The sequence below is a fragment of the Electrophorus electricus genome, chromosome 14, assembly GCF_013358815.1.
Source record: "Electrophorus electricus isolate fEleEle1 chromosome 14, fEleEle1.pri, whole genome shotgun sequence".
Lineage (NCBI taxonomy): Eukaryota > Metazoa > Chordata > Actinopteri > Gymnotiformes > Gymnotidae > Electrophorus > Electrophorus electricus.
Window position 1 is genome coordinate 3219404 of NC_049548.1, and position 22136 is coordinate 3241539.

General features: G+C 42.3%; 3 protein-coding genes across 7 annotated transcripts in view; 2 read left to right on the forward strand and 1 right to left on the reverse strand.

Moving 5' to 3' along the window:
• fam20cb (FAM20C golgi associated secretory pathway kinase b) overlaps positions 1-4715 on the forward strand; it is a 28043-nt gene extending 23328 nt beyond the window's left edge. Inside the window, exons 5-10 of the mRNA XM_027032020.2 lie at positions 85-200; positions 1021-1201; positions 1764-1873; positions 1988-2069; positions 2213-2272; positions 2696-4715. Of these exons, the coding sequence (XP_026887821.2) occupies positions 85-200; positions 1021-1201; positions 1764-1873; positions 1988-2069; positions 2213-2272; positions 2696-2960 (814 nt within the window). The 3' untranslated portion in view covers positions 2961-4715. The remainder of the gene's footprint in view (positions 1-84; positions 201-1020; positions 1202-1763; positions 1874-1987; positions 2070-2212; positions 2273-2695) is intronic.
• Positions 4716-6431: 1716 nt separating this feature from the next.
• foxl3 (forkhead box L3) lies at positions 6432-7937 on the forward strand. Its single transcript, XM_027032011.2, has 3 exons — positions 6432-6538; positions 6959-7127; positions 7515-7937. Exons 1-3 carry the CDS (start codon positions 6432-6434, stop codon positions 7935-7937), a joined length of 699 nt encoding a protein of 232 aa, XP_026887812.2.
• A 3532-nt stretch (positions 7938-11469) lies between these two features.
• On the reverse strand, positions 11470-22103 carry tom1l2 (target of myb1 like 2 membrane trafficking protein). 5 transcript variants are annotated; one of them, XM_027032013.2, is made up of 16 exons: positions 21944-22103; positions 20934-21018; positions 20424-20502; positions 20171-20320; positions 19325-19459; positions 19007-19171; positions 18787-18903; positions 18410-18543; positions 18279-18327; positions 17973-17981; positions 16949-17114; positions 16732-16849; positions 16356-16431; positions 15815-15874; positions 15271-15307; positions 11470-14938 (listed from the first exon to the last, which is right to left on the reverse strand). In XM_027032013.2, exons 1-16 carry the CDS (start codon positions 21993-21995, stop codon positions 14784-14786), a joined length of 1587 nt encoding a protein of 528 aa, XP_026887814.2. In that variant the 5' UTR covers positions 21996-22103; the 3' UTR covers positions 11470-14783. The 5 variants fall into 5 exon arrangements, with proteins under 5 accessions (XP_026887814.2, XP_026887817.2, XP_026887816.2 ...); XM_027032016.2 differs by lacking the exon at positions 19007-19171; XM_027032015.2 differs by lacking the exon at positions 15815-15874.
• Between the last annotated feature and the right edge of the window lie 33 nt (positions 22104-22136).

Sequence of the window (22136 nt, forward strand, 5' to 3'; positions counted from 1 at the left end):
TGCTTTGTACATCAGGCAGGCCTCAATGTAGGCACATTTTCTCCCACAAATGTTTTGTACAGAAAATTCTCTCATGTGTAACAGAATCCTGGACTTCCGCCGAGTCCCCCCGGTGGCTGGTAGGCTGGTGAACATGACCAAAGAGATCAGAGACGTGACCCGAGACAAGAAGCTGTGGAAAACCTTCTTCATCTCTCCAGGTGCTTTGCCGAGCCTTCGTTCCCCTCCGTGGTGTGTCGGAAGTTGGTGCGGGTCTCCTGCGGGGTCCTCCTCTCCTGGAGGCAGGCTTATCTCTCCTCGCGGACCACCCCCTCTTTTCACGCCTCCCCACAACAAGCCTCGCATCCCCATCTGGCCTCATTTAAATGGAGAGACTGACTTATTGTGTTATGACTGTTCTTTGTTGTTCGCCGGCAGCCATTTGTAGCATCTTTTATGAACGCCACCCCGTCTGCCCATTTAGCCAAAACCAGCTGATCTCCAGACTGAAGCTTGTTCCCACCACTAAACTGATAAAACCGCACAAGAAGCAATCAGGGAACATTTTCTTATCAGCACATTGGCAAACGCCACTCTTGTTTTTGGTGGGAATCCTTTTGGCAGATTGCTTTATGTTGTCTCAGGCAACAATCTCTTAAAAGGACCAAACCACAACCCCCCCGAAGACTCTATGGTCTATATCCACTGAGTGAACACCAGATGGTGCAGTTGGCTCTAGAGTCCGACGCTTATGCGCCGATGACTTGTTTAAATTAATCTGCACCAGAATAGCACGAGGTGTCCTGCACCAGCTAGCCAAGTCTTTCTAATGAAGCGGTGCTTGGACGGCTTGATGTCTGTCTACGTATGCTGTACTGACCTGTCAACAACGTTCTCCAACCCCCCCCACCCCACCCCACCTCACCTCACCCCACCTCACCTCATCTTTTTTCCCCAACCCATCTTTTTTCCTCCCCCCCCCCCATCTTCCCCCCCCCCCCCCCCCCCATCTTTTTCCCCCCTATCTTTTTTCCCCTGCAGCAAACAATATCTGTTTCTATGGCGAGTGCTCGTACTACTGCTCCACCGAGCACGCTCTATGCGGCAAGCCCGACCAGATCGAGGGCTCGCTGGCGGCGTTCCTGCCCGACCTGGCCCTAGTCAAGCGCAAGACCTGGAGGAACCCCTGGAGGCGCTCCTACCACAAACGCAAGAAAGCAGAGTGCGAACCCCCTCCGCAAACCCCTCTACCCACACTGCAGTTTCAGTGTCTTAGACATTCATACTTAGGACCTAGATAGGCCTTTTGTGGACAGTCTCGAGATTACCGTGCCACTCGGTGTTGGTTTCAAGTGAGGAAATGTTTGTTTTAGAGGTTAAACAATGGCTCAAATTCCCCTTGAAATGCCGGTCTTGTCGATGTGACAAGGCACACAGGGGGAGGAAGGGAAAATAATCCTGCATTGCGCTGCAGTCCCGTTCACAGACACCAGGTGGCAGGGACGAGCAACAATGCAGGACAACTGCGGCTGGCTAAGCAGTTGTAATGAGTTGCCAGGGCCACAAGAGGCGCCCTCACCCTGCTGAACGGGACGGCTCATGTGACATTTGTTCTCAGCCGAGCGTTTGAGTTGATAGTCCGATAAATTCTCTGGTTACAGTGATTCAGTGCTCTCTCCCACGTCAAAAAAGGGTGCTTGTGTTTTCTCATCCATTCCATAGATATGATGTTAGTTTTTTGTCTGAGTAATGAGTTATCTGTGTGTGTGTGTGTGTGTTCCCAGGTGGGAGGTGGATCCAGATTACTGTGAGGAGGTGAAGCAAACTCCCCCCTATGACAGCGGCACTCGTCTTCTGGACATCATGGATATGACCATCTTCGACTTCCTCATGGGTAACGTCAGCCTCCCACATGTGGCGCTCACAGTCCTGCCCGTTCTGTGTCTAACTGGAGTAACACTGCTGTCCTAGTCCTTCTGAGCATACGGCTTTTCTCCTTTTCTCACAGGGAACATGGATCGGCATCATTATGAGACATTTGAAAAGTTTGGAAATGATACCTTCATTATTCACCTCGACAACGGACGAGGGTGAGGCAAACGTTTCATTGTTTCAGAGAGTATTCAGTGCAAATTTGATAGCATTTGCTTATTTATTTATTATTAGTGTTCATTAATTTATTAAAGTATTATTCTGCTAATTTATTAAGATAAAATGTTCTCTTTAATTCCAGATTTGGCAAACATTCCCATGATGAAGTCTCGATTCTAGCACCTCTAAGTCAGTGCTGCAGGTTAGTCGTATGTGCTTTGTCTTAACAACGTTGTATTTACGTTATTCTGCGACACAAACAAACTTATAACTTGAACGTTTCAAAGGATAAACGTTTCACAGGATATATTTTTAAAGATAGCTTTAAAATAGATGACAAATGAATTCCAAGACAATGTTTGTTTCTGGCAAGAAGCGGTACTCAAAATCTAGTTGGTGTAGTCTAATGATTTTGAAATCCTCATATCTGGTAAAATGTTAAAATTTTCGTTTGGTTGTTTGGTTATGATTTTATAGATCTGACCAAAATAGATTTGGTCAGTACACCTACAAAACACAAGTGGTGTTTCCCTGACTCACGGCAGTTACAGTCAGGACAAGCGCGCCACCAGGGTGTTTGTGGGCGGTGCGTTGCTAAACATGATCCCGCTCTCCACCCACTCAGGGTGAAGAGGTCCACTCACCTGCGACTGCAGCTGCTGGCCAGGGAGGAGTACCAGCTGAGCGCTCTGATGGAGGAGTCTCTGCAGGGGGACGCGTTGGCCCCCATCCTCGTTGGGCCCCACCTGGAGGCCATGGACCGGCGCCTGCGCCTGGTGCTGCAGGTCCTGGCGGACTGCATGGAGAAGGAAGGCTACGACAGCGTGGTGGAGGACGACCTGGCCCCCGAAGGCACGGCCACAACGGCGCCTCCAGCCCCGCAGAGGTAGTAGGCCCGGGGCAGGGGTGGATCGGGCCACTCTGCCTGCGCTTCCTTCAAGCCCCGACGCACCGCACTGGACCACGAACATCCCGTGAACGGAGCTCTCGGTGACAGCTTTTCTGAATTCAGTGAATTCCTAAAGACTTCTTCCTCGGCCCGGCGGAGGGAGTGCGATGAGTGAAACGCAGACATGTGGACAAGATGCACAGCACCGTCCCAACATGTGGACGTGTGTCTTAATATAACAGAGACACTTTGCCCTTGATGTAATGGGCAGAAAAAACAAACAAACTGCATTTAACATATGTTTCTTTTGTTAATGACAATGAGCTCTGAATGGAGTGCAGGTTAGCTCCAACACGTGGACGTTGCTAGCTGCCCTGGCATTATTTATTGAGTTTCGTATTTATTTTCAAGTAAAGTGTTTGGCCCACTACGCATCACAGCACAGAGACGGATTCAGTAGTAAGTCCTTAATCCCACTGCAGTGTTTGTGATAGCATTTAGAAAAGTGACAGTTTTGTGTATTTTAAAACATTCCTGATATTTTGGATTCAAGGGAGTCCCACTTCAGTAGTAAAGATTAGTCACATGAACACAATCCCTTTACTCACCTGAAAGAATTTTTTAGAAATGTAACCATTTATTATTAGAGGGGTTGCCTAAAAGTGTGAATATTTTGTATGTTTATAGGTCAACCTGAGTTAACATACAGCATATACAGTAAAGTGAGTCCCCTGCAAGCATTAATGGGACCTTTTTGCCTTCAGAGCTGGGTTTGAACAAACAAAAAATGGTGGGATTTGTGGTGAGAAGGTTGCACCCACACGTCCCACATTCATCCGAGCCTCTCTGGGTTTGGGGACTAGCTTGACTTTGGCTGACTGAGCACATCAGTGGGTTTGGATAGTATATGCAGCACTTTCCTATCCAACAGTGACCATCATGGACATAAAATGCCTTTCACAAATCCCCAAGTTTAAGGAACTGGACTCACTGACTGTAGTCTAGAATGCGTGTCGGTCGGCAGCGTATGGAGGAAACCGAAGGTGCCACAGCAGCTCGGAGGTGAACGCTGACCGGAAGGTCAGTGCGCTCATGGAGCGGGAGGGAGGGTGGCTGGGACCATCTCTGCCCCGCATGAATGCACTAGCCAAACCGCACATTTGTTCATATAGAACAAGAGGCTTTTTTGTTGTTGTTGTTGTTAAAAAAACACTTGATGGTACTAACAGCTTATTTGCAAAGATTGTTTGCAATCCACTTACATTTTCCATATCCACTTTTATTTCATGTACCTTTTTTTTTTTTAATTCATTTGACATTATGTTATACTGTTGCATTTCCATTGCTGTTTCACATTTTATTTTATTTTATTTTATTTTGATTTTCAAAGGGAGGAATGAATGGGCACTAATGTACAAAGCTACCAATACTTTAAGCTGCACTAGAGCACATTTCGGTCACTGCTGAAACAGACCTGTATATATTACGTGAATCCATTGCTTGTGCAATTATAGAAATACTTGAACATTTGGGTTGTAAATGAAAGGGTTTTGGGGCCAAAGAGACGGCATTTAATTACCAAATTAAGATGCATTCTCTAAATATTGTTTTACAGTTTTCATATTGAGTTCCGTCAGAATTTTCACTCACATACACTTTAGAGATGTTCAGCACACATTCTTTGGTTCTTGTACCATTTCAATGGATGGATTTCTTTTCCGTGTCCAAGTGCAATAAATTGAACACTGCAGCACAACCTGTGTGCCATGATATTCTGTGACTGGCTTGAGGGTGTATCACATGATCACAGTTGTCACTGTTGTAAAAGTATTGTTGCATGACAGAAAGAAAAAAGCGATTGAGGTCTGTTTTTGTTTTTTATAGCTATAGATGGTTAAACGTTAAAGGTTTTTTATGGCTAGCAAATCATAACCACCAAGCAATTTAAAATATCTAGGGAATTTGTTTTTAAAATGGGTCATGATCTCCTGGGAGTCCATGGTTAAGATAGTGTTCTTAGTAAGATTATTTTCCAACAGCAGTTTATTTGACAGCAAAAGGCATAAAGTAATACATAGTCTGTAATGTTCGGCAAAAATAGTTGTTCATTTCTGCATTGTGTAAAAGAACCTTAGTTGCAGGCTATGTCATGTCTGGATAACGATTCACACAAAGAGGAAAAACTAGAGTAGTCACCATTTGAAACTGTTTATACAACTTAAAGTAGTGCACTGCTAAGTGATCGCCATTATAGACTCCCAGATTTCTTGAACACAAGCTAATTTGTTGTGGTAACCTGCACGTGCCCTTCGCTGCAGGGAACATGCATCTGACTTTAGAGACCACAACCGGAACAGCCCGTTCGCTCCACATGTGCAGGACGGAAGTTCGCTTGAGACAGACATCTTGGGAGACAGGGACCACTAATAGTGCCGCAGTAATCAGGGCGGCCGCAGACAGTCGCGCAGAGGAAACGGCGTCATGGGAGCGCACCAGGGCTCGAGCGCGACTCCTATCTGATCTCCCGCAGCCAACAGCGCATTGCGGAGTCACGCCGACTGACGCAGAGGCGCACAAGTGTTCCCTAAAAGCCCGGATTGCTTAGCGTTGTATTCAGTGCCCTTAAATAATATAGCTGTTTATATTGTAGAGGTTTTTAATCCAGCGAAAGCTCCTTCCCCCACATAACACACAGGCTCAGTCTCTGAATAAACGCCGTGCGTATGAATGGGAACTTTGACTGAAAAAATGATAAAGAGAATCCTCGTCCATGCTATAAACTCAAACTGTAATATATATTAAAAAGAGAATATGTAGGCGATTGGGAATATGCGTGGCCACGTCGCTCCTGCACTGCACTGGGCAAGATCACGGGCCACACACACACATCTCGCGCCGCGGGCTGTTTGCGCTCGGCAGCCGACGGTAGTCCAGTCCCTCATATGCTCTGTTAAATGTTCTTTTCAACACACATCCCCCATTTAGTCACGGAAATGCAATTTATGGCTATTATACAGTATTATAGATTACATCTGCAGAAGTCAATTTGTTGCCGAAAGATGTGTGATTCACAGCAAGCGGGGCCGCGCTGGGGAAACAAAAACAACCTCTGAATGATTCTCCGCGAGCATGTTTGTGAAGGTTCGTCCCTTGTCTGATTATTAGTAGGTAGATTAAGCTATAAAAAGAAACACTACGAAACAAAGCATCCAACTCCAAATAGGACGGGACCACCCAGTAGTTTACTGCTCACGCCCCGGGCTCAGACGTTCACAGGAGCTGGCCGAGTCATTTACGCTCATTCCCAGTACTAGAGCAAAGTGGGGAGTTCCTCTACACGGACCTTTGGCAAGCGGGAGGCCAGTACTTCTGCAGCTCATTTTAAAAGTGCACTTGTGTTTGTCAGTAGTAGCCTTTTCTTTACTTCATAATTGCAGGTCTTTTAAAAAGCTGTCACCCTGGACGTCAAACAATGTTTGACAATTCGCAGTATCCTTACAACTGTTTTAATTATGATGGAGATGGTTACCCGTCATGTGGCACTGATGAAGAGAAGAAAGTGTGCCGACCAGCATACAGGTATTTATTTTTGCTTTTTTACTGGTTAATAATAATAATAATAATAATAATAATTATTATTATTATTATTATTATTATTGTTGTTGTTGTTGTACTAAGACTGAAAAAAAAAGCACAGAAAAAGCTTCTAAAGTAATATTGTGCTTTCTAAAAAGCTTATTGGTTTCTTTCTACTTTCATGTTTTTTGCTCTTAGTACTGGTGGGAACAGTAAAAGTCTACTTATCATAATTAAATCCATCACATAGCCTCACCTAACAAAAACTGCAGATTATAATAATCTGGACTAATATATTCAACAGTGTGTAAGCATTGTAATAACTTAATAACTGTTTTCACACTAAGAGCTCTAGCATTAATAATTAGAATTCCACCATCTTTATTGTTTATTGCTGTCTTACTCTCTCTCTCTGTCCCCCAGTTATATTGCACTGATAGCCATGGCCATACAGCAGAGCCCGGAGAACAAAGTTACTCTATCCGGGATCTATGAATTCATCATGAAAAGATTCCCTTATTACAGATCCAATCAGAGGGCTTGGCAAAACTCCATCCGACATAATCTCTCCCTCAATAGCTGCTTTATAAAGGTAAGATTATTTGTCAAGGAAAGTGCCATCTGGAAAAATGCTTAATTTCTTTAAAACAACAACAACAACAACAACCAAAAAACCCTGCGTATATCCACACTGGAATTATCTCAAAGAGGCAAAAATAATTTTATTAAAGCAAATTTCAATTTTTTAGTTTTGGAGGGGAACTCTTAATACTACTGATATTTCTGCTCTTGTGTAATAAGGAACTTGTGTTTTATTAATTTTGAGCCCCTTTTCTCCTCTAGGCCTTTATACCCAGAACTAGCAGACACATGTGCATTCACAAATACCATTCTGAGCTACATTTTAAGTTCCACTGAAAACAGTTCTGCTTCTACACTTGTCTGGCCAAACATCTGTTGTCCTCTGCCCTTTTCAAAGGTGCCTCGCACCGAGGGAAACGAGAAAGGAAAAGGTAACTACTGGACGTTCGCCGCGGGCTGCGAGTCCATGCTGGACCTCTTTGAAAACGGCAACTTTCGTCGTCGCCGTCGCCGCAGGCGTAACATAAAGATGGGATTCCGGGAGTCGTCGGAGCCCTTCGGCCCTATGGACCCTGAGCAGAATGCACCGGTACGGCCGCTGGAGCCCGACTCGTTCTGCCCCGAGACGGCGAGCCACAGAGGCGACCAGGGGGGCCACACGCTCGGCAAGCCCGAGCCGGAGATCAAGTTCAGCATCGACTACATCCTGTCCACGGCAGACCCCTCGCCGGGGTTCAGACCACCGCACTGCGGATCTTCGGGGGCTGTGATCCACCACCTGGAACCGCAGCATATCAACCTGCACTTCTGGACCCTCTAACCTGCACACTGGCACACCCCCAGAAGGACATGGAGATGTGCAAATCAAGAGAACATGGCAGAACTTTTGAATGCCTGCCCCCAGCTTGCTGGGGACGGTTGTGTGACTGTGAAGAGCATGGGGTGCTCAGAGTTTCTTGCAGAGTAAATAATCTGAACACAATGTAGATATATACAGTACTGCCTGAAATATTGCTCATGTTAGGGTATGTTTAAGTGGAATGTTAGCTGCACAGTATGATCTGAACATGCGTGGACATATCAGTAAGTAAATGAGCAAATTACAAATATAATGTCCTAATTTATTTTTGTTGGAAACGTGCCATATTAGCTCAATCCTACTTCCTCTCTATACAGATGAACATGGCAGTCCTTTACATCTGACTACTGGAATAAATTTACAGGATTTGTTTCTGATCTGCGATAAAGGTATGCCTGTTACAATAGCCATGTTCCTAAAACCTGACACCTAAACCCCCCTTTTTGAGACACAGATTAGGCCTAGTCTTATATTATGCTGTCTTTACTGGAAATCTTTCAAAATCCTTTTTAGAACTAAGCTTAAGAAACTGGGTTGCAGAAGCTGAACCATAATTTCTGGAGTGTCAGTGTTTGATTTTTTTTTGTTTGAGTTTGCTCAGACAGCCGTGCTAGCCGAGTGGCTACACTGTTTACACATGCTTCAGTGTTTACATCGTGTCTCATTTTGCCTCCAACACCCACTTGATCTATGCCAATGATTTATGAGCATGTATCTCTCAACAAGTATCTCTCCTGCTACTCTACGCTAGTTTTACTACATTCTAATTTATTTTCCTTTTATTGTTTGAGATCCTTTTTACTTAAACATTTCTTTAGGTCTTTTTGGAAATATCAGAACTGTATTTGTATGTTTTACCATGTATTATAGTACTTGTGAAAAATGACACACACTATATATTGCTTCCTTGTGCTCATTCATATTCCACAAGATAGACTTCAGTTTAACAACTGTCACTGTAAAAATGTTATTAAAAATGCATCAACAATATCAGTCAGTAGGATAGAAAAAAGTTAAATCACCTTTTTGTGCAATACCAGGATATACAGTATGTGTGTTATTGTAAATATAAATATACATTTTACTGTACAAGATATGCACATTTACTCAAATCTGCATACCTACTAAGAAGAAGAAGAAAAATGCACGGAGGCCTGATCATACCAATAAACAAATGAATGGTGAATGGTAAAACTATGTTAATTTGTAACTTGCACTGATCTTACATATAGTGTAAACTGTCCATAAAGCATCTTTTATTTCACCAATTTGTCAAAGTGTAAAATTATACTCTGTGAGCTTTAAACTAACATAATACATTGCATACAGGTAAAGTGCATTAACTGTAGAAATTAGCCTATTGAATACCTTTCACTGTCCAATAAACAGTTGATTAGAATATTACAATAATATTCTATTACAATAGAATATTACAATGAAAGTTCCAACAGTTCATATGAAAGCTTAAAGTATCTTTTTTTGTATATTAAGTTTATATTTCAGCAACTTGGCAATTAACATGCTGCCAATCAAGTACAGTCTAACCTTCTTCAGATCCTGCTAATCTCTCTGTCTGACCTTTTCCGTTCTTCTGAAACAGATGGAAACACTATTAGAATACATATCATTCATAAATGTGGGAGTTTAAAATGGAAGCCTGTTAACATTTATTTTTCTTCTAAGGTGTATCAATCATTGCTGGCTTTTGTGCTAGAAAGGGGACATTTTTCAATTTAACCTTTATATTATGGTGTGACTACATCAAGAAGGTTTCGACGCACTTAACATGAGTGGCATTTAATATAGTATTACACTTGCAAGGTTAGCAGGAGATGTGACCTTATTCAAATCCTGCTGCCACTACAACACCACTCCTGATGCAATTATAATTAAATGCCTTATGCCGGCTTGCAAATCCTCTGATCGATCATTGATATTAACGTTAATATCGCACTGCCCCCAAGCACATGTCTAACAGTAGAACTGTTATGGATCAGCAGGTTTCTATTAACAAAGCTGTTGATGTTGTGGGCTGTGGTGTGGATATATTTGGGTAAATTAACTTAGCATAAAGTGCTCCAAGGCCTTACAAAAACTAAAGGCTACAGAAAGACTAGAGCCATAAGTCTCTATATACTTATTTTGCTTTGTTCACAAAGTTAGCTTTGTGCCTGCAATGAACACACACACACACACACACACACACACACACACACACACACACACACACACACTATTATATATATATATATATATATATATATATATATTTAAATGTTTGAACCAAAGTTTGCTTATCTTCATTTGTCATTAGAAATCATAAATTAAAATTTTGGCTTTTTATAATACTTCAGTCTTCATGCTTTTTCCCAGAACTTCACTGCATTATAAGGCACCAACGTGGCATCGGTGAAATGAGGAGCTCAGGGCAAAGTAAACAGAACTGAAAGAGGAAATTGGGAAATCAGCGATGTGCAACAATAACAGCAACCAGATCATAAACACAAATAGCCAATTTGCTCCATTTTCCCCCTTTTGTTACCTTTTCCTCACATTTCATAATTGGATTTTTTTTTGTTCAGAAATAATTGTGAAAAAAATGACAGACAACTATGAGGAATACATATTTTTTAAATATGTTGTGTGTGTTTGTGTGTAAGAATGGCAATCCAATTACTCAGTTCCTGATTAACAATCATTTCCTTGAGGTCTGTTTTCACTGAAGATTAAGGATGCGGTATTCAATGAATAACTCTATGGTGGATATTTACATATCTGTCTGAATTATGTGGGGTTTTATGAGGATTATTTCAACAACTTGAGGCCAGTGCTGTTTAGGACATATGTCCATACAAACATATTACTAATGTTTTATCATCATCACAGACAAATTCACCAGGTTGTTGGTGATATTCTAAGCCATTTTATCATTGATTCAGGGCATCCATATATACTACTGTGATACCGTTTACATTGTAATCTAGTTTCAGATGCTTCTGCCTTACAGGTAAACTGAAACAGCATTTTTCTAAGCGACTTAAGGTGACAGCAGGGAATAAGAACAGACTGGCATGAGAGATCACCTTATATACAGATATGACGCATTGGCACAGTAGACAAGCAAAACAACGCAAAACCGAAGTCTAAACTACATAAAAAAACAACCAGGGAAGGATTTAGTCAGTCAATGATGTCATGTTGGAGACTGGGAAAAAAGTAAAGGATAGGGATGAATATATTCACAGTATAAACATTCATTTTTGCTGTCACTGTACGCAAAAATCTCTAACGTGCAAGTCTTACCAATTGAGCCCAACTCCCTTTCAATGCTGTAAAGCAGAAAGAGCTGAAAGTGATAAAAAGGTAAAATACTCATGACATGAATATTTAGCTTATGTACATCAACGATGAAGGCTATAGCCAACTTATTATTGAAAACTGCAATAAATTTACACACAGATGCACCCCGTGTACAGTTAATGAACACCGCCGATTTGATGAAAGGTCAATGTGGTATGTTTTATTGGAGATTAACACATGCATTAATCAAACAGTACAGAGTTCAACTTGAGGTATAACAAGCACACAAACCAGGACACTGGTAATATCCCCAAAATCAAGCTCAGTAGCAGTACTGACTGCTGGCGAGCAGACTACAGCTTCTGCATGCCTCACAGTCTCATGCTCGCCATGTGCCCAAAGTTTGGGTTCTTCCTGAACATGTTTTCTGGATGGAACTGCTCAGACAAACACACACACACACACCAAAATTCCAAACATGTATGGAATTGAAGGAAAAGTGCCGTTCCTATAAAACATGGAAAATGCATAAGATTGGTTTTTTTTTTTTTGTTGCTTTTTAATAAAGGAATCTAATCTGACCTCAGGTCTGACCACCACTGGTGATCATTTTAACCGTGTCTGAGAAACACAAACGCTTGAATTTAAAAAAGAAGTGATTATTAAACACATGAAGGCACAGCAGCCTCTAAATGGTGTACAGGGACAAAACAAAACAAACTCCATAAACTCAAGCAAGATAATCACACACTGAAATCTAAAAAACACAGAAATTGATTGCATTCCATTTTACTGTCCCAATACTGACATTATGAAACAAACAAAAAAAAAAAAGTTGAAATTCATTCATACATTCTCAAAATCATGTTTGCATCATGTGGATAACAATCCCAATCATATTCGATATGGAAAATATATCATCGTGTAGTGTAGAAGCTGAGTGTTTTCATCCGGCCCAAAATATCCAGTAATCAAGAATTGCACAAAGTTGAATTAGCTAAACATATTCATAAATCAGTACATCATCCAATTCCCTACCAGTATCTTAAAGGTAGATACAACAGATTCAAAGTGTTCAGTAGTTAAAGAAAACAACATTTAATAACTTCTTGAATGGATGAAGGTAGGTACCTTAAAAGCCAGTCCGGAATATTAGAGTAATTTCAGCATACGAGCTACCTACTAACAGCAAATGTGTAGTGTAAGCTTTAATAGTGATTTTAAAAAATGTATTTCTTCCTTCAAGATCCCTTAAAAATGACAACTTTTATTTCTTCAGTGGGTAAACATATCCTGCTTCCAAGTGGAAATTAGGAGTTTTATGCACCCACTGACTAATCAACATTTTTTAGAATTTTTCCACAAATTTGTACTCTTCCCACCGTCTCAGCTACTCTAAGGTCTTCACCTTATTCTCTTGGAAACAAAGTTACACGGGCCTCATCACTTCTGTTACTGCTGCAGGCAAAAGCCAATAGCTGGAACCAGAAGTTCTACATGTCCTACACACCTCCTTTGCCAGCTTGACAGCATCACCCTGCAGACAAAGGGTGTGGTTGACGCGTCAAACAAAATCCCAGAGCACCGCTCGCAACACAGCTGGCAACCGGATCCCTTTCTCTTTTCACTTGGGGAGAAACACACACGCGCAACCTCTTCCTTTTGCTACGCTGTAAATACATTAGGGTGACATTTCCATAGATCATAACCATCAAGCAAGCATCGTAGGACTAGTGCACCGCGTCGGAATGAACACTGCTCTGGACCCGAACCGTCACGTGCCATCTGCGAACATGCCAGCAGAACACAGGAAGCTGCACTGCTTTTGCAATGAGCAATTCAGCAATAATCAATATCCCTTTGACCTCCATCCACTCAAAGAATTCATCATCAGTTTCTAGTGTTTACAAACATGACGGGGACTCTTCTCGACACCGATGCTTACATCTACGTAGTGGAGCACCGACTCCGTCATCAAGTGAATTACTAAAGTTTGTTCGTCTTAGACATTTGGTCCATTAAAATGGCATGTAGCCAACTATGAGTCACATGTCAGAAAAGCACTATAAAAGATATAAAGTAGCACATTCAACAAACAGAGCAAGGTTCAAAGTTCAAATGTGCAAACATACGAGTACCAACTCTTAAACAAACGTTAGTCACCTTTACCTTAACTAAAGGACATCTGTTCATTAAGGCGAATCCATTTCACTCCCCAACAACAGTGAGCTTGACATCATTCCTGAATAAGTTGTGTAAGGGAAAATCCAATTTAAACTGCCTTGCAGTCACCATCAGGTTTCAAATGAACTCCATTTACTTGGAATACATCTCTCATAATAGGCAGCATTTAAACGAACGACAGCTACAACCTAAAAGACCAATAACTGTTTCAGTGCAAATTAGATTAAAATATACATATTAACATTAGATTTCTTTGTGATTCTCCAAGAGTTTTTACAGGTAAAATGATGGCTGGCCACGCTTAGTGTTTCTCAGAGATGTCTCAACCTCTTACTCAGGTTAACAGCCACAGACATGACATCCTTTGCCAAAACAATCACTTTTCTGTCCTTTATCCCTTCTCACCTTGCAGGACACCAAAACACAGCAGTGTTCAAGGCAGATGGAGACTAATTAACAGACACCCTTGTTTATGTACTGAATAATCACACACGTATGATGCAGACCTTGCATGTAAAAGAAAAAAAATGCTAATCCAAATTTTTTCACATATTGTATAATAGATTAAATGAAACCTGCTGAAATACAATAGCCCCTTCCTGAAAAAAAAAAAAAAAAAGGTGAAGACAACTCTACATCTTCCCTGTGGTACTAAGCCCTTCAGGTACATTACAATACATGAGAGATACTCAGCTAAAACAATGTAAGGTCAATTTATCTCACAAAAGTTAAGATTTTGTGGAGGTATTAGTGGCACCTGCCAAATGGAAACTTTAGAGTTGTACTAGCAGCAGCTAAAACAACACAAAGGCTGTTGCTAAATATCCAGTTCAAGAATCTAAAGACAACTCAAGAAAGAAAATAACATCTTCAAAGTTCTTTAAAGATTCTGGAAATTAGGGGTGGAAAAAAAAACGCTTTTGAAAAAGTGGTTAAAAAAAAGGAACCGCCTCCCTACTGTGTGCACAACAGGATCCTGGCAAGTTAAAACAAATTGCTGCCATGTGCTTCGGTAATGTTAATGAGGTATGACAATGACCTCTCACACGCACGCAGAGAAGGGGTGTGTTTCTGGGGCGAGGCATTTAACGAGAATGACAACTTTGCAACTTGTGAAAATGTCTAATATGAAAATGTCCGTCTTTAGGATACCTTCAAAAGCAAACAAACAAACAAAGCCAGTCTGTTTACATCCAAGAATACAAAATGCATAGGAGGCAGCCGCCATATGGTCGCTTGTGTGATAATGCAGGAAGCAGAAGAGAGGGAGGCCCGCGAGCCAGCTGACTCGGCGCAGGCAGGGCTGCTGGGGCGCTCAGGCTCCTACAAGGCAAACAGCGCGTCCTCGGGCCTGTCCGCCTTTTTTCCAGCACTTACAGAGGAGCTCACTGTGGTGGCAGGGTCTCCACTAGGGGGCGCCGGGAGGGTAGGGACCATATCGGCAGCTTTAGCCCTCTCCTCCAAAAACTTATCAAACTCTAAAAAAGCGAGAGAGTAAGAGCAATGTTGGCAACTGGGAAGGTGGTTCCTACGTACAGGCTACTGAATGAATGTTTTACGTTAAATATCACAGTTAGATATGCATGAACTGAACGCTTGCTATATTTCAGCTGTGGAGTTGCTTTTATCCAAAGCGACTTCCAATTATGAATGAATGCAACTTGAGCAACTGAGGGTTAAGGGTCTTACTACGGGGCTTGATAGTGGGACTTGAACTGGCAACCTTCTGACTACTAGTCGAGTGCCTAACTGATGAGCCACCACTAGCCCACAAAGCAGCCAGGCTGCTACACAATAAACGAACGTATACCTTCACTCGTCACACCATCTTCTCCTTCATCGCCTTTCTGTTAAAGAGAAGCAGAAACAAAGTAAAGAGACGTGCCAGAGGGATTGGAGGAAAGTAACAAAGCTTTTGGATCGCAGGATAAACCGTAAGCAGAGTGAAAACATCAGCAGGGTATTTTCAGAAAAACTTAAATTACGCTGTTCAGAATCCACACCCATTTCCAGTTAAACCAGCACTCCACTCAAGCAAAGATGTTAGGGACAGAGGTGAAAATGTGAACGTGAACGCTAAATTAGTGAGACTGACTTCTGAAAATTAGAATGTTAGAATATCCCTGAAAAGTAAAAGAATAAAGGTTTAGTCCATACAGAAAGTGACCATCCCAGGAAAGTCATTAATAGAACACCAGTTGTCTAAAAGAAAGTGCCAGACAGCATAGCCGTTAGGTTAAGAAAACGAACAAAAAACAAATGTGCTGTTAATTGAGCATATTTCTTTACAAGGAGGCCTGTTATGCAGAATCTAACAACCAAGAAGCAAAAAAGATTACAAAAACCAATCTCACCACATCGGTACAGAGCCATTCCTCAATGTCATCCATGACAGAGGACTGGGCAAGAGAAACCTTTGGACCAAAGCCACAGGCAGCAGCGAAAAGAAAAACAATGCCAGAAAACATAAAAACAAAACATAATACTCAACAGAAGATAGAAACTCATTAAGATCAAAATAAGAGCAAGCCCTGCTCCCAAATATTCAACAATCTCATATGCGCACACACACACACACACGCTTAAGAAAACAGTGCTGCAAAAAGGTTTTTAGGTAGGGCCCCAAGCATATTCACATCCAGGGGAAAACACCACACAGTAAATGAAGGCAAACATCTAGGCATGCTCAACCAGGTGTCAAACATTTTAAAAATCTAAAAAAGCCAACAAATCCCCTCACAGAATGACATCATGTGCTTGGGTTAAACGTCGTTACTACATTTCACCCCAATATTGGTTCTTTGTATTTGACTAAACATTAAAGATTAGAAACCCATCCTGAGAGAGAATGAAGGGGAAAGACAGGCCACTCCCACAGAAACGACTCACACTCACCCCTCCAGAGAGATTTTGCCTGAGATCGAGAGTAGGAGGCGCTTCACTTGCAGCCTGTGGGTTTTCCAACGGTGGACTAAAATTTGGTTTGGTATAGAACAAAACGACAATGAGCTACTGTGAATAAGGACTTAATTATATGAGTTACATTTATTTATTTTAATTATAACTTATTATATGAATTATTTATTTTTACCACTACTATGAAAGCTTTTACATAAGATGATATATTTACTTCCTGTATAATGTAACTAACATTTTTAAAAAGCAATAATGAAAATTACAATATAATGCGAAACCTTGCATACTATTCAGAACATTGACAGCTATTATAGGAAGCTCCTAAAGAAACACCGTTGTTATGAGCAGCTCCTACTTTTTGCGCTGGTCAGACAACGTGCCGGTCCTAGCCTGGGCAAACACGTCAAAGTCGTCCTGCGGCGGGCAGCTGTTCAGAGAACTCAGCGTACCGCTAACGTTGTCAGCACCCACATCTGAAAAACAACCCTGTCCAGTCAAACAACAGCTACTGCTAACACGAACGTCCCCGCGTGGGGGGTGCAGGCGTGCAGAGCAGGCACGGGTCCACTCACCCAGGCCGGCCAGCCTGGAGGAGAGCGTGGCAGGGGAGGCTGAGCGGGCGGCGGCCACAGAGGCCGGCAGGGCGGAGGGGGGCGTGGCGCTGATGCGGGGGCTGACCACTGCCGGAGATCCTGGGCCCAGGTCGATCAGGTTGTCCTCGGTAGCCTCGCTCAGGACCTGAAGACACACAATCATTTCACATGCACCAGCAAACAACCCGTCAACTCCCAGGGGGCCACGAAAGCAGCAGGAAGGTGCAAGTTGCCTTCTTACACCAATCAGAGGCCAGTTTTGCAAGTCCTTGTGTTACACAAAGATTAGTGTTGGAGTTTGACAAAATTGGCCCTGAACACCAGAATAAAAGAGCAACTGCAGCAAGAAGCAGATGAAGTGTTTTACCCAACTAAAATGGCAACCAGTCTTAAGCTCCACAAACTTACAACCCATCTACATATGCAGTGTGATCCCTTCACAAGAGGTCTAGCAACAAATAACAGGTATTAGTATTTTTTAGTAAAAATAAAATAAATTCACTAGTTTCACCAACCCATGGCACAAATACATGGCTAGTCATATGAATACACCAATACATTCTCTCTCATCACATCATGTTTAATTGGAGATGGTGAGAAAAGTGTGGAAGGGATCCAGCTGTCCAAGCACTGAAAACAAACATATAATGGGAATTTGAAGGCATTTCAGAACTTCCAAACAGAAATAATGAAACCTTTTGCTTGACGTTTACTGCCAAACAGTGCATGAACAAATAGGCCAAGATTTTTATAGCAAGAACTCCTTTTCAGGTGCGCGGGCCCTGAATCCATGTTTATCCCTCTGCACCCAAGGACGAGACAGGATGGGGGGGGGGGGGGTGAGCGGCGGTCTCAGGACTCGAGGAAGGGGATTGTAGCATGGGCATACAGAGGCTTTATCTGCACGACATGCCAAAAATGCAACATGTGAAATGCTGGGAACTGAGGGGGGTGGATACGCCACCATAACGACGAAGTATGATCACATGATTTTAATACTTGCCTCTCTCAGCTAGCAATTTGAAATAAGAAACAAACAAACAAAAAAAATGAACACAGAACAGAAAGACACCATAATGTCAGCATGCTGTCACAACTCAGTTCTATGCAGCGCAAAACATTTGCATTCCTCCAAACAAACGTAGAGGAGATACTATGCAAGCAATGAGAAGAAACAGGAGGAAAAGCGGCATGACCTGGACGCACAGCTTTCCCATGACCTCATTAAGGTTCATGTACAAAAGGTGAAGAGGCTGTGGAGTGACACTTTGCAAACAAAATGTCCATCTAACAACACGGTGCAACTCACCCCGTTATTGACACCATGACCAGCTCGACCAGACCGGAATCTCTCGTATCTAAATGCGGCAAAAGTTCCCGTTAATGATACAAGCAGCTTTTAAGAAAAGATCACTTTTGAGAGCAGACAGGAGGAAATACCTCTCATATCGCAGGAAGATGTTGTTGAGATCATCGTTGACATGCAGTAGCTCCTCAGTGACCTCCTCATTGGACACACGGGAGATCAGCTCCACTATCCTCTGTTGCATGGCCCGGCACGTCCTGTTCAGCTCCTTACCAGCACACACAAGGCTATGATCACACAGTGCTAATAACAATAACAGTCCTATCAGTGCTTATAGTGCCACTCTGATCCTAAAACACAGCAGCGTGGCGGGGGGGGGGGGGATTAAACTTGATCTTTGTTTGGGGAACAAGATGCTTTTATAGTAAAACCTTGAAAATGTATGCATTCCTCCGAGTGTACAGTGACAAGAAAAAACAAAACAAAAAACTAAAACCACAGAGTCACAGACCTGCAGGAGCTCGTGATCAGACGGGTCCTCTTGGCCAGGCACCATTTCTGTCAGCATCTCTGACATTACTTTAGTGTTCCCACGGACAATATCCAGCTCACTCCGCAGCCTGCAAATCTGATGAGCACATGTTCAGTGGTAAACAGCAGGTTGGACCCGACACCACCACCTAAGCACATGTAATAAGATCACATAACCCTGTCCAAGGGAAGCAGGTTACCTGTTCTGGAGTGGGGTTAATGGGCCCAGCCACGTGCAGGTTTGGGATCTGGGGGGGTGTGTGGGCCAGGGGAGCAGAGTAGGCAGGGACAGGGGCAGGGTTGGGCTGAGCTTTGGGCTGGGATGGAGCAGAGGGTTTGATATCCCCCTCGGGAGCGCCTTGCAACTGAGCAGAGCAGCAGAATGTGAGTAAGACCAAAGCACAGCAATTTTCTAAGAGCACACATCGGTAAATACACCAAAAGCTACCTCTTCAGCAAGGAGAAGGTGTGGCAAACACTGCACCTCAGCCAGTCTGCTGAACGCCAGTGTGTCTTACCCGCTGCGGAGTGTGGATTGGCGATAACGTCTCCAGGTCTGACCTTGGGAACTCTATGCCTTTCCTTTTCATTTCCTCATAGACGTGGACCACACCTGTCAAATCTGGACTGCTCCTGAAAGCATCGGCCCAAGCCTGAGACAGCGTGTTACCAGGGAGTCAACAAACCTTGCCGTTACTGGCCATAATTCACACAGACATTCATGAAAACAGTACAACAAAAAATTTATGCTGGTATCAAATTGCATGGAAAAGGCTGAACATGAGCAATAAAATGTACTGACAGTACAATACTAACAGCATTAACATTACTACACAATCATAACAGTAAAGTGAACAAGTTATAAGAGTAAAATTATACAAAGACAGATGACACTTATTAATCCTTACTCCACTGACACAGCTGAATGACATTTTATTGGCATTAAACTCCTCTTGAAAGAAAAAAACAAAAACAAAAAGACACGGTCTCTCTGGTAAATATAAAGAAAATGCACTGCCGTTTTTCTGACATTACCTCCTTAAAATTATTTATGATGTTCTGTTGTGTGAGAATCTTTATAAAGCTTTCAGCGCAGGCTGCAGTTCTATAAAGAGCAGGTAGGCTATTAGGGATAATTTCAAGATGCCCTAAGACACCTGAGCTGCTAGAAGTAACCGGATCCCACGGTGTGGTTTGGCCAGCACTCCTGGGCCAAAGTACTGCCTAGTTCCCCTTGACTATAGGGCTTCTCATTACCAAGACGCTCAACAAGCCATCCAACTCCTCTTCCCACAAGACTTTTCAGTTGTCATCTCTAATCATGTTTTCATTCTCCGTATATTTAAATGACGGTTGTAACGTACCTGAATGAGAGCCAGCACTTTGTCTTGCACTATGGCCGGAGGGTTATTTTTTGGAGATATGACCTTAACCAGAACGCCGTCGATAAAGTCACGATTGGTGACGAGGGCATGGAAACGATAACCACAGTTCTTCACACATGTCTCAAGGACCTGTGATGATGAAGGACGAGCAGACTGTAACACTGGGTAATCTGATTATACAAGACAGCAGTGAGATTAGGAAATAAATTTTTTATTAGATATATCTGCTTACTGTCAATGTGAGCATCACCTCCCTGTAATTCTTATTACCATTAAGTCTCTTTTTTACAGCCCTTATGGCATCCTTAGGTCTGTAATCAGAAAGAATAAATTAGACATTAGTGATGTTATCATTATATCTGGCGCTGGAGAACTGCACCATGGTACATCACTCATTAAAAGGTAATATACACTTTCCTTAACTGCTGGGTTGCCCAGTTATAGTTTCTTTTCTTCTGTTACATATTCGAAAGATATATCACCACTGACTTTTTTTTGCTACTAACAAAACAGACAATATTTATTATGGTGTGCAATTTATTTTATGCCATAGTGCATTGTGTGATGCAGGTCATTTTTAGTTTAAAAATGAAATGTTACCAACTATATCCCAATCCCAAATAACCGTAATTGTAATCTCATGAAAACGCTGGCATTTTCCATTTAGTAACAAGGACCCACAAATCTTGCTATTACAGATTACACATCACTAAAGTGTCGAGAAGCCTCCGTTATCTCTCACCCATCTTCTGTTTCGTTGATGATGTCACATATCTCCATATTTAAAGTCCAGTCTTCACTTTGTAAGGAGCCATCTGTAGCTTTTTCTTTAAAACAAACAAACAAAACATACTATTTACAAAATATTACACAAGAGACTGCAAAACCTGTTGTGTTGGTAATTTATGTGCATTCAAATGGAGCGAACACTCCCAGTTCAAGAGCAGCTGGATAGTGACCTGGCAGTTCTCTACGTTAAGTAGCTGGCTATCTTAGCTTAGCACTTTTTCAGAAAACGTTGCTTTTTTGTAGTTTATTCTGCCGTACATCGCGTAAACATGACGATACACGCAACACTTATGTGAAAAACTATGCAGATGACACTGATCTGTCACAAGGTAGTTCGCCATCTAGCTTGGTGGCCAGGTAAATAATTATCACGCTAGCTACATTAGCCAGCGCAGCTAGGTTAGCTGGCTAGCTACGTTTGATGAAATAGCGGGACATGCAAGCAACTTCACCAACTTTCTGGCAGCTCTCTATCTAGAATTTCATAAGCTGGAGGGAGAAAGCCCCTCTTCTATTTAAAACATTTCTTCTAATCACGACGGCTGACTTGGACTCCGTCATGTATTAAATTTAACCGTACATGTACCGTATTAGTCATCTGTACGCGTTAGCTAGCCAGCGGTAGCAACACAGACTCAAACTCAACAAAATTAGCCACATAGCTAAGATAGCAAGTAACAGGACACACCTAGAGCTTATTTTATTACTGCTCTTGTGGTCACCGACACAAGCTAGTTCACAAACCCACACGGAACCTTTACACAGACCTGTATACTACTTTATACTTGTTTATGCCAAAAATCAAATCGATTAGCGAGACAGCTATGGACTGACCAGCAAAGGGCCACACGTAGCTAACTAGCTAGGTAAACTGCTAATCGGCGAGGCTGCCAGACCAGTAAAGTCTTGTTATAAAAAGTAGACCAAACAAGATTGAATCAGTAATTGGCATTTAAAACATACCAATGCATTGTCCCACTGGAGTACTATATGGATTTCCTAGTAAGAACTCCATTTTGCCACGATTCCATCGACTACTAGTGAATTAGACAGTAAACATTCACGGCGCCTCTCAAACAGCTCCAGTGGAGGGCGTAAGGCTGGACTTCATATTTATTGGTCCAATTCGCTGCCTATCTCCAGATAGTCGTTCAAA

Coding starts and splice junctions, on each gene's coding strand:
- foxl3 (XM_027032011.2), top strand. CDS start 6,432: ATGTTTGACAATTCGCAGTATCCTTACAACTGTTTTAATTATGATGGA. Junction 6,539..6,958: donor GTGTGCCGACCAGCATACAG/GTATTTATTTTT, acceptor TCTGTCCCCCAG/TTATATTGCACTGATAGCCA. Junction 7,128..7,514: donor TCAATAGCTGCTTTATAAAG/GTAAGATTATTT, acceptor CCCTTTTCAAAG/GTGCCTCGCACCGAGGGAAA.
- tom1l2 (XM_027032013.2), bottom strand. CDS start 21,995: ATGGAGTTCTTACTAGGAAATCCATATAGTACTCCAGTGGGACAATGC. Junction 21,019..21,943: donor TCCAGTGGGACAATGCATTG/GTATGTTTTAAA, acceptor TTTGTTTTAAAG/AAAAAGCTACAGATGGCTCC. Junction 15,308..15,814: donor AATGGCTCTGTACCGATGTG/GTGAGATTGGTT, acceptor TCTCTTTAACAG/AAAGGCGATGAAGGAGAAGA.